The following is a 12653-nucleotide window of genomic DNA, read 5'->3' as shown; positions in this document are numbered from 1 at the left end:
AGATATTGTACTGCCCTACAAAGTTGTCAAAATGCAAACACAATTTGGGTTGGTCTTTCACAGTCCAATCCACTTCCTGTGTAGCTTGGAAGAATTTGGTAACATGTGCCTCTGAGCATATAGTAAGTGATGGCAACATCTGCCATCTCCAAAGGTGGAGAATTACATTTTTTTATGTTTGTTGGTGTTCTTCTTACTTTGCTTCTTTCCTGTGTTACTACTGTTTCTACAGAGAATCTAACCTAGAAAATTATCCTTCTCTCATTATTTATCCTACAAAGCTGTGTCAAACTTATTTTTATTAATTTCAAAGCCTTTTTATTGGTCAATGTCATACGATGGTGAAGACAGTCTTTTGTGTTTCAAACTGGAGGTTATGCTCTATTTCTGTTTTGGACCCATTAAGAGTTGAATCTGAAACTGCAGTATGATGTACAATCAGACTGATTACAATATGTTGCTACTTAAGCAATGACTTTAAAAAGGTAAGGGTGTCCCCGCACTTATAGTGCGAGCCGTTTCCGACTCTTAGGGTGACGTCTTGCGACGTTTACTAGGCAGACCATATATATGGGGTGGGATTGCCAGTTCCTTCCCCGGCCTTTCTTTACCCCCTAGCATATGCCGGGTACTCATTTTATCGACCACGGATGGATGGAAGGCTGAGTGGACCTTGACCCCTTTTACTGGAGATTCGACTTCCTCCTTCCATTGGAATCGAACTCCAGCCGTGAGCAGAGCTTCAGCTGCGTTACCGCCGCTTACCACTCTGTGCCATGGAGGATCTTTAGCAATGGCTCTAGCTGTTGGAAAAAACAAACTTGGCCTGCCCAAGATGCATGTTTTCAGCCTGTTATGCTTAAACTACTGCACTTAAGGAAAGGTGGGCATGGTCAATCAAAAACATAAAGCAAACCTAGAATTTTGCTAGAATATATTTCACCTCCCACTGTTTTATCTTGTGCAAACTGAGACACTCCTCATGTCCATTGGAAACTATTCTACAGAGTAGTTAGTGCCATTATTTCACAATTATCTTTAGAGCTTTTTTTGTGTTGCAAAGTGTTGCTGTACTTCACATATTCACAGAAACAGAAGCAAAAGAAAATGACTTACTATAGGAAACTTCACTAAAATTGTTTTTTTTAATTGTATTTTTTAATTGTTTTTTGTGATTTAAAATTTGTATATTTGTATATTTGTTTTTATTGTTTTTAATTGCTGTAAACTGCCCAGAGAGCTTCGGCTATGTGGCGGTATATAAATGTAATAAATAAATATATAAATAAAATTGCAAAGTAAATCAAACATATCTAAAGTGACTATCTGAACTCTATCAACTGTTTTAATATTGTTGCTTCCTCCCTGCTAAAACAAGATCAGCACAGCACATGTCTTGTTTCTGTTATTTGGGCTGATTGCAAGGAAGGGGGGAAGTGGCAAAAGGGAGGTGATGGGAGGAAGGAGGAGGGGAGGGCAGGTTTGATCATTTTCATGGCTATTGAGTTAAATGGGATTTACTCCCATGCAATCATGTTTAGGATAGGTAAAATTGACCATGGGGGAGGAGGAGGGGGCGGGGAGGGGAGGAGGAAAGAGGGGATGGAGAGGGGATGGGGAGGGGAAGGGAGGGGTGAAGGGGCAAGAGGGAGGGGATAGGAGGGAGGAGGAGAGGGCAGGTTTGATCATTTGCATGCTTTCTGCGTTCAGTGGGATTTACTCCTTTGCAATCATGCTTAGGGTAGGTGAAACTGACCTGGGGGAGGGGAGAAGGAGGGTAGGAATGGGAGGGGGAGAAAGTAAGGGGGAGGGAGTAAGGGGGACAGGAGGGGATTGGATGGGTGGGCACTAGGTAGAGGGGAAGCCCCTTTCCAAAAGGAAAACATTGTGAACAGTATCATTCTTTTTCAGCATTCCCCCCACTTTTTATTCTACAGCAGGCACATGTAGCCTCCCACCCAAATTAAAACCAAAGCTGTCCCTGACCACATCCACACCAGACCTTTATTTCACTTTGGACGGTCATGGCTTCTCTCAAAGAATCCTGGGAAGTGTAGTTAGTGAAGGGTGCTGAGAGTTGCTAGGAGAGGGCCTGTTCCCCTCAGAGCTTTAGTCAGAGCGGCTGATTGTTAAACCACTGGCCACTGGAGCTCTGTCAGTGGAATAGGAGTCTCCTCTCAGCACCCTTCACAAACTACACTTCCCAGGATTCTTTGGGGAAAGCCATGACTGTCTAAAGTGAAATAAAGGTCTGGCATGGGTGTGGGCCCATGATTAGGCAAGCCCAGCAGCTGGGAGTCTGGGTTTTAGAACACTGACAATTGGTTCTTACCGAGCATGCCTGGCTTTATCATTGAGTTCAATGCTAAATTTCTTACATTAATTAAAAATCAGCCAGGCATTTTTTAAACTTGTAAGCTGCGAAAGATGAAGTTCAGAGTATGGGGCAAGGTCAGTAATAGGATTATAGGTAGTCTCTGAACATGGCTGATTTTTAATTAATTTCAACAAATTATGAGAACTCTGACAGAAAAATTCTGCCCTAGACTACAAGTTATTTTAATGTTTATAGCTTACCTTCATGTTGAATGTAGCATGATTGCAGGAATGCATGTGACCACAGAAGGTCTGTGCACAGAGCCCCTTTAAAAAAAAACAAGAACATACATAAAAATCAGAATAACTAATCAGATGATCACATATCCTGCATCATATGTTTATAAACTTGGATAGTTTGATTTTGTGTTGTTCCATCTAGACGAATAAGCTATGGGGAAAGATGATAGTCAACCTTGTGTATAGTACCAATAAACTCTCCCCCTTCCTATATTCCAGAACAATACGAGCACTAAACACCTTGGTCAGGATTTTAATTGGGGGGCAGAAGACAAATGAGGTGCAAAAAGGTGGGAGTGGTTAGGATTCTCCATTGGCTCCTCCTCAGACAAGTCACCTTCTATTGCAGTTGATACAGTCTTGAAGAGCTTGGCATTGTTGGGCTTGGTTACAAGACCAGCAAAATCCTTGATTGCTCTTTACCAGGCAGGACTGGTATGGGAGCTGAGAGGGAATGTCCTCTGTCTGGTGGAGTTACTCCATATAACCAGACTGCTCCACCCCAGAATTACTAGTGAGAAGAATTTTTTGCCATTGTCACTACCATCTCATAGATCTTCAAACAGGCTACAGTGAGCTTGGTCAGATGCAGTACAATTTTTCTGCCACTTGTATTCTGGTCATCTAACCTGCTGCTCCAAGGCCTTAAGCTCCTCCGCAAAAAAGTAACTATCTGTCCTTCCCGTTGTCGAAAGACTCAGTTGCAGTTGTGTCTGTGATTTTTTCTCTTTTTATTAAAGTGATAGATACATCAAAAGCATTAAAGCTCATTATCCTCTCTATGCCTTCTAGGAACTTTTACCCTGAATTAATACTGACTAAGCATGTCTTCGCAGCTCTCAGACGTTGACTCAGCAACTAACCCCTCCCCTGAGTCCACTTAAGTAGGCTTGGCTTTCGCATGTAAACAACGGCTCCTCCTCAACTCCATCCATTGAACTTCACACCTCTGAAGCATCTGAGCATGGGATGGTGGGGGCTGGATCTCAGCTCCCCCCTCTGACTGGTGGGGGCTATCTGTCTGCTCGAGCGTGGGAAGCTGCAGGGTGCTTGGCTGGGGAAAGCCAGGTTGACAAGGCTGGCATGGGCGAGGGAGCCATGTCTAATGGAGCAGTCTCTGACAGGACAAACTTTGACAGTTCAGGTTGCACTCCATTGGAGGGCAGGATCGGGGGGAGTTGAATTGACAGGGCCAGGGGTCCGGGTGCACTGTGACCTCTCCTTGCTGCTTGACTCCTCCCTCAGCTCATTGCCCCAGTCCTCAAACTCGGTACCACCCTCATCGATGCCTCCCCTCCCAACCTGAGTCACAACACTAACTAGAAAATGAAGGGAAAGGACACCTAGACACTACTGTATTGATATCCAGAATTAACTTTCAGTTGGACAGGCAGATTGACTCCTTGACAGAACAGCTACAAGTTTTGAAGGGGGATCAACCATCCTACATAGGTTCTGTGAAACAGCATCTGCACTCTAATCAAGTTTAGGGATAACATCTAGATATTTCTGCCTTGCCCCAAAAGTGACATTTCATATTTCAAACACTTATCTGCAAATATAGAAATGCAATTTTCTGAATGGTAGACTTTTAAAAGGTGTTATTTTGCAAATTAGTTTGGATCCCCAGTATACATTGTCCCTCATTTAAAAAAGGTAGTCAGTGGCAACTGTTAAGTAACTTAACATACACTGTACAACCAAAGTCATATACATACTTAAAAAATAGAAAATAATTGCGTCAGAACAATGATGAATACTGTACATGTAATTAAGAGAAGCTAAAGTGAAGTATATATATATCTCTTTAAGGAGAAAATAACCATTATTTTATGAGGAATACATTGCTATAAATCTTGCATTAGCTACTTGATAGGAATAATCATTTTATTTATGGAGTAAAGCTAATCTTTTTAATTGAAGTGGATAGCCAAAGTACTGGTAGAGATGAGTATACAACTCATTTATCTTACTGCTGTTATATCTTACCTTCTATCACTTTCTCTAACATATACTGATACTTGATTCTGCTCTTTATGAACAAACACAAGAAATACAAAGGGAACAATGCAAAAAGTACAAACTTCACCAAGACTTGATCTGTCCATGACAATGGGGTAATACTCAGCTTCCCAATGCCCTCTGTAGTGAAAACCAGATTTAGGGTATGACCTGAAGTATGTGTGACATGTAGTGTTGGGGAATTAGGTCTTACCAATGAACCCAAAGCCACTACTGGGTTATCAAGCCAGGAGATAGCAGGAACGAACAGAAGGAGTATTGGGCCCACACCAATATAAAAGGTCACCCATTGCAGGAATGGTAACACGCAATATTAGATATTCCCAATAATCCTTATCTTTCATACTTTCATAATCACACAAGTAGCTGGTGGCCAACCAGTACAATAGTGAGGAAGAAGAGACTTGGAGAAGGAGAGGAAGCATGCTTAGGGCATCTCAGGTGGTTGGCTGCGGTAGAAAACTTTTCAAATCTTCTGGTGAAGCTGGGGTATCTTTATAGTCAGATAAAGTCTTTTTGATATCTTCAGTGAGCCCCGGTATCGCATAAATCAATTGGCCGGCCGGCAATGTCAGTCTCTTGGCACATCCGTGTTCTCAGGACTGCATCTCCTCTTTCTCATACTATCTGGGTGCCTATCAAGGGCACTGGTCATGATATTTCTTTTAGGGTAATCCGATGTACATTAGAACATTTGTTTACATTTGATGCATTCCAGACACCCCCAGTTGTCATCTGGATAACCTTCAGCAGCTCCAAGCCTCCAGTTTCAGCCATAAGCCCTAGAAAGAGAAATTCATTCACACCCACATATCTGCTACATGTTATAACATAGACCAGCCTTGTCTAACCTTTGGGTCCCCAGATGTTGCTGGACTACAGTTCCCATAATTCCTGACCATTGGCCATGCTGGCTGGGGCTGATGGGAGTTGTAGTCCAGCAACATCTGGGGACCCAAAGGTTGGGAAAGGCTGACATAGACCACTCTGTCATCAGTGGCCTTGGGCAACTAGCTGGTTCCATAGTGCATACAAGCAATTTAACAGACACTGCACTTTGTTTTACAAACAAGATGAAGAAAGTTATAAACGTTCCTGCCTTTATCTCACTGTGTTTCTGTCACTTTTAATACTAAGAGCATGTTTATATATATTTTAAAGATACAATTATAAATTTGAATACGATAGAATAATATTTATAGTAAATGCATAGCAGTGCAGAAGCATATAGAAATATTCCAATAAGAGTAATATATGGCATGAATATACAAGGGCATAGAGGTGTATGTAGACACTGATACATATAGAGAGGAAATATACAGCAAATATACTTTAATTTGTGTCATGTGTTGGGTGCATGATGTATTGTGGCAGCCCCATGACTTTCATGGCAACCATGAAGTACTAAGCCAGTCCAGACAAGGCAGAATCAACATGGTTATTGAAGCCCTCCCGGACTAGTGTCCTTGGATTCACCAACAATACACCAGAGACTGCTTCTGCTAGCTCATTCAGGGAGGCTGTTGGGCAGTAGGGTGGACAGTATACCAGAAGGATCCCTGTTGTGTTTCTTCCTCTCAACACCAAGTACAAACCCTCACATACAGCTCCCAGATGTACTGGCTTCCAGGTGAGAATGATGGAATTTTTATGGATCACTACCATGCCCCTTCAGCTGAAGCTGATCCCATAATGTCACAGCGGATACTGTACTAGACACCTCATTGGAGTATACAATAAATGTGGCTTCAAGATTGCTATGGAGGTGAGCAACTTTATCCTGGAAGTGCCTTGCGAACAGATCACAGTGGGCTTCTGAAGGGTCTAGAGTAGATGTTAACAGATGCTGGACAATAGAAAAAAGCTCCAGCAGATGGCTACCTGAGGATGCAATAGAGGCAGAGAAGAGGGCCTGCTTCCCCATACCATACAGTAGGTGCAATTATGCCCTCTCGCTTGTATGTGGTTGGCTGAGCAGTGCATCTTTTGCCACTTGCACTCTAGCCATTGTCCAAATTATTTTATTGCCCTGAGTTTTCTGGTATACCCAGGAGCAGAACAGACTCCATCGTGGTGGAGAGGGAACTCAAGGGTGACTGTCAACAGGCTGACACGTCTCACTGTTGCCCAGCGAAGCAAGGACTCTAACAGGGTTGTCTGCTCTAGCCAGTGTAAAAGCTCCAAGAGATTTCAGGAACCCATTAGATTCCATTAGTCTCTGACAGAGAACCATCCAAATTGGGTTTAAGGAACTCCCAATCAATACTAAACCTGAAAGAATTCCAAATATTATTATTGTAATTACACAATCTATTCAATTAGGCAGTTTGTTTAATAATGTTCCACAACAAAATAGTAAGATTAAAACAAAGTTCTTTCCATTGTATCGATTCTATCATTTTTAGAGTGTTCCTGACTAATCAAGTTTATAATTTTAACTTGGAGCAACAGTAGACCTTGCCAAGGAATATTCTCTAGCTAATTTGCAAAATGACCATTCACATTAGTTGTAGATTTACATATGAAAAGAAAGAAAATGATAACAACTCCTAGCTAGTGATAGCGCTATTAAACTATGCAAACCTTATAACTCAATTCTCCTAAGGGTGCCTATCTATTTCTCCGCAGTCTGAATAAAATCTGGAAATGTAGTTAAGTCATACTATTTCCAACATACTTCTAAGTGCATCTACTTTTCATGAGCAATAATGAACTCTTTGGAACCAAATCTGTAAGTGGTGTGCTTTGGACTGATGTTTTGGGATTGTTCATTTATTCAAAATATCTTAGAGATCTGTATCTCTATGAATTACTTCTTAAAATTCCATTTAGCCTTTCAGATGCTTAAAACTACAGAAATCTAAAGCAAAATTCTAGAAATAGATCAGTCCAGTTCCATGGATCTAGATGGATCCTGGCTTCAGTCATGACTTCTGTTGAAGAAGAATAGTCACTACTCAAAGCTGAGAATCTGTAAGAGAAACTTTATTCATGCATGTGGGTAGGGATGGATGAATCTGTCAATTCTGGTTTCTCTCAGTGTCACATTTTTCCACTGTTACATTTGGTTCATCCCATTTCTGCATGTTACTCTGCAAGTAAATGTCCCAAGCTGTTAAGGGTTTTCTATACTAGTAGCAACACCTTGAACTTGGCCCAGTAACAAATTGGCAACCAGTGCAGATCTCTGAGCAGAGGAGTTATATGCTGACTGGGCCTTACTCCTGTCAGCAATCTGGCTACAGTATTCTGCACTAATTGCAGTTTCTGGCTCAACTGGAAGGGAAGTCCCACATAGACCACATTGCAGTAATCCAGTCTTGAAATCACCAGTAACTGAACTACAGTGGCTGAGCTCTCCTGGTCTAGGAATGGTTGTAATGATCTCACAAGGTGCAGTTGATAAAAGATGCTTCTAGCCATTGAAACTACCTGGGCCTCTAGTAACAACTGGATCCAGAAGTACCTCTCAGATTGTGTACCTGCTCCTTCAGGGGGAGTGCAACCCCATCCAGGACAGGCAATTGACCAATTTCTAGGATTTAGGAACCAGTCAACCACAATACCTCCATCTTGCTAGGGTTCAAGTTCAGCTAATTTTCCTTCATCCATCCCACCACTCCATCCAGACACTGGTCCAGAGCCTGCTCAGCCTTTTTTTATTCAGATGTTACACAGAAACAAAGTCTGGTAGCAGCGTACCAATAATACCTTGACTCCAAACTCCTAATGACCACTCTCAGAGGATTTTTATAAATATTAAATAGCACTGGGAATAAGATGGCACCTGTGGCACCCCACAGCACAACTGCCAGGCAGCTGAAAAACAATCACCCAACACTACTCTGGTTTTGTTCCTGTAGGTAGGACTGGAACCACTGTAACACGGTTCCCCCCAATTCCCATTCCATGGAGCTGGTCCAGGAGGATACCATGGTCAATGGTATAGAAAGCCACAGAGAGATCAAGAAGCAGGAGCACTGTTGCACTCCTTCCTCTCCTGCTCTCTGTAAAGGTCATCCATCAGGGCAACCAAGGCTGACTCAGTCCCATGGTCAGGCCTGAACCCAGATTGGAATGGATTGAAATAATGTGTGTCATCCAAGAATGCTTGCAGCTGCCCCACCACTACTCTCTTTACCACCTTCCTTAAGAAGAGGAAATTTGGGACCGGTCAATAGTTACACCAATAAAGGGTCCAGGGCCAGCTTCTTTAGGAGTGGCCTCACCAACGCCTCTTTCAAGACCGCAGGAACACATGATGAACACATGCTTCTCACATGATGAAGCATTAACCACATTCTGGACACAGTCAAACCACCTCTGCTAGATTTAATAAACCAGGAGGGACAGGAGTCAAGAAGACATGTGGTTGGACGTGTAGATGTCAACACCTTGTCCACATCAGCTAACTGCATAAGCTGAAACTGATCCCACAACATATTATTGACTCTAGCAATTGGGTATTTCATCTGAAATGGCAACAATAGCAGAGTCAAGGTCACTCCAAAGTTGAGCAACTTTATCCTCAAAGTGTGTAGCCAGTTGGTCGCAGCAAGTCCTTGAATGCTCCAGAGACCCCTTCACCACAGTGGGAGTTTGGATTACTGTAATGCGCTCTACGTAGGGCTACCTCTGAAGACGGTTCGGAAGCTACAGCTGGTGCAAAATGCGGCAGCCAGACTGCTAACAAGAACGAAGCGGTCTGACCATATAACACCTGTTTTGGCCCGCTTGCACTGGCTTCCAATACGCTTCCGGGCCAAATTCAAAGTGTTGGTATTAACCTATAAAGCCTTATACGGCGCGGGACCTCAATATCTGTCGGAACGCCTCTCCCGCTATGAACCGGCTCGTACACTACGGTCTGCTACGAAGGCCCTCCTCCGGGTCCCGACTCATAGGGAGGCCCGGAGGGCAGTGTCAAGATCAAGGGCCTTCTCAGTGGTGGCCCCCGAACTATGGAATAGTCTCCCCGAGGAGGTTCGCCTGGCGCCGACACTATCATCCTTTCGGCGCCAGGTTAAAACCTTTCTCTACTCTGAGGCATTTTAATTTTTTGTTAATGATTGTAATGCTTGTAATTTGATTTTAGCCTTTGCTGTTTTTAGACTGTGAAATTTGATTTTAGACTGATGTTTTGTATTATATTGTATTTTATTGTATCTATGTTCACCACCCAGAGAGCTATTGCTAGTCGGGCGGTATATAAGTTTTAAAAATAAATAAATAAATAAAATAACCTCCAGAAATAACTCCACTGGCCAACTACTAGAGGATGCAATGCAAGCTGCAAAATTAGCCTTCTTTGCAACCTGCACCGCCACATGGTAGGCACAACTATGTCTGAGTGTTTGGACAGTTTGGGAGTGAGGCTTGTGCCACTTGCACTCTAGTCTTCATCTGGCTTGCTTCATAGCCTGAAGCCACTCAGGCTCCTCAATGCCAGAGAGGTTGATCAGAGCGATAGAGTCAACTGCCCATTTCATCTTGCCATTCCATAGTGAGACAAGGACTTTGACAGGATTGCCAGCTTTCTCCATTGGAAAATCCCCCAGAGCATTCAGGTTCCATCAGTCTCTGAGGGTGGGCCATCCAAACAGGCCCACCACCCTTACAGGGGGGAATCACTAGGTAATGGTCTGACCATGACAAAGGAGTGCATTGCACATCCCCTATTTTAGGGTCCATCCCTCCTATTACTTGGGATAAAGACTACATCAAGAGTATGCCCTGCCCAATGTGTTGGACTGATGACCATGAGAGAAGGTTCCATGGTTGTCATGAAGGTTATGAGTCCTGAGCCAATGGCAGCCTCCCTATGGATATTGAAGTCAACCAGAACGATTGTCCTGGAGTTCTCCAATACCACACCAGATGCCACTTCAGCCAGCTTGGTCAGGGATGCTGCTGAGCAAAAGGGTAGTCAGTAGACCAGTAGCATCCCCAGTCTGTCTTTCTGGCTCAACATCAGATGCAGACCCTCTAAGCCCATCTCAAGAAGAAGAGGTTTTCTGGTGAAGGAGACAATGCTTCTATGGACAACAGCAACCCCCCCCTCAACCCCCTAGTCTAGCCTATACCAACTATCCAGATGGGCACAGCTGAGTTAGGTCAGGTGCACCCAGCTCACCCATCCATATCTTGGTGATACACACCAAGTCAGCCTCTTCATCCACAATCAATTCATGGATGAATATGGTCAAATTATGAACTGACAACAAGCTATGGTCTAGTAGTTGGTGCATCCCACTTTTTCAGACAGAAGATAATAGTGCTATTCCAACACTCCTCCCCTAGTCTCTCACGCAGGGGGAAACACTACGAAACCAGTGTTCCCCTCCCCCAGGCTCTCACCCTGGGTAAGGATCATAGGACTGTCACCACAGTGCCTGGCCTACAATTCTGTGTCCCAAATGACAGAAAGGACACCCCTACCCCAGTAGCTACCCGAAGTGGTGACCACTGCACACGGCAGAACTTCTTATAGCAAGACAGGCTCTGGACCACACCTACATCCCAGGTGTATGTACTCAGCCAGCAATCAAACAATATCCCACCCTGCAATCAACCCAAACACACTTACATGCAGGCAGCTACCTCACAGGGCAAACATATTGATGCAGGCAAAAAACCCACACACACTTTTGCTGGCTGGGACAGCAGAAGAGGCAGGTGCCAACTAGCCCCTCCCTGCTTAGTCCTCCTGTAGGTCCCCTTACATGAAGTTACTTCTTTGCAGTTCAGTTGCCTATATGCAAATGTGCATAGTATCAGAGAAAAGCAACAAAACAGCTTAAATTCTGAAGCCTAACTAATTGTTCATTAGCACAGGTCTCTTCTGATATTCATGAAGATACACCTTTGTATAAGGACTGGTTCCTCATTTCAATGTTGTGAGATGAGTGGGAGGAAAGATGAGGGGTGCACACACTACACCTGAGATGTTGAGCAGATAATGCTCTCCCAAGAAAACAAGGAGGAGCTGAAAATCGATGGATGTGCCACCACTCCTTCCTGCTCAACAGAACAATTAAGGAGGTTTTCCTGGCCAGATACATGTCTGATGCTTTGTATGTCAGGCATAGTTCTCTGTGTAATGGAGAGTTAAGCCATCTGGATGGTAACACAATGGCATCTTAAAGAGAAAAAAACTTTCTGAGCTAAGGATTTCTTTTTCACCATTCACAGAAAGAAGGGGGAGGTTAGGGATCAGAGGGTAGTGTGGGTGGGAAGGAGGTGGTGGATGGCAGCTGAAGTTGGACTGGCTCAGAAAACAGGTTGAGCCATATAATCATGGGAATCACTCATCACTAGTCATAAAACAAATAATACTTAATTGCAATTTACCATTGCATACCCTCATCTATAAGAAGAACTGTATATATGACTTATCCCCTATTCACACCAGACATTTATTCCGCTATTATTCCACTTTAAACAGTCATGGCTTCCCTCAAAGGATCCTGAGAAGGGTAGTTTGTGAAATGTGATGGAAGCTCTTAGAAGACTCCTGTTCTCCTAACAGAGCTACAGTCCTTATGAGTTTCCTGGAAAGAGTAAATGACAGTTAAAACCCTATGGGAGATTGTAACTCTGTGAGGAGAATAGGGGTCTCCTAACAACTCTCAGCACTCTTCACAAACTACACTTCCCAGGATTCGTTGGGAGAAGCCATGACTGTTTAAAGTGAATAGTAGAATAAATGTCTGGTGTGAATGTGGCCTTTGACTCTGAAAGGGGAACCTTTTAAATCTAATCAAATTAAAATCAGATCTTGATAAAAATTAAATAATAATTACCTTGGAACTATTAGCTAAGAAAGAGATGCGAGTATATATGCACCTCAGGGAAGATACTGGTAGGTAGATTAAATTGGGTAAGAAAATACTATAGGAAGTTATGTAATGTGTTACTGAATATTTTTCAGGTGACAGTTCTTCTGAGGGTAACTGTATTCTTTGTAAACGTTTAGTCACCTTAAAATCCACATTGCATTTTCACAGCTGTAGCAA

General features: G+C 43.2%; 1 protein-coding gene across 2 annotated transcripts in view; it reads right to left on the bottom strand.

Moving 5' to 3' along the window:
* Positions 1-12653, bottom strand: part of SPAG16 (sperm associated antigen 16) — a 761887-nt gene that overhangs the window by 254952 nt on the left and 494282 nt on the right. For both annotated transcript variants that reach the window (XM_061607700.1, XM_061607701.1), the window contains exon 14: positions 2578-2643. In XM_061607700.1, the coding sequence (XP_061463684.1) occupies positions 2578-2643 (66 nt within the window). The remainder of the gene's footprint in view (positions 1-2577; positions 2644-12653) is intronic.

Source organism: Rhineura floridana, chromosome 2 (genome assembly GCF_030035675.1).
Source record: "Rhineura floridana isolate rRhiFlo1 chromosome 2, rRhiFlo1.hap2, whole genome shotgun sequence".
In the NCBI taxonomy this organism is placed as follows: Eukaryota; Metazoa; Chordata; class Lepidosauria; order Squamata; family Rhineuridae; genus Rhineura; species Rhineura floridana.
This window is presented reverse-complemented; position numbering and strand designations above follow the sequence as displayed.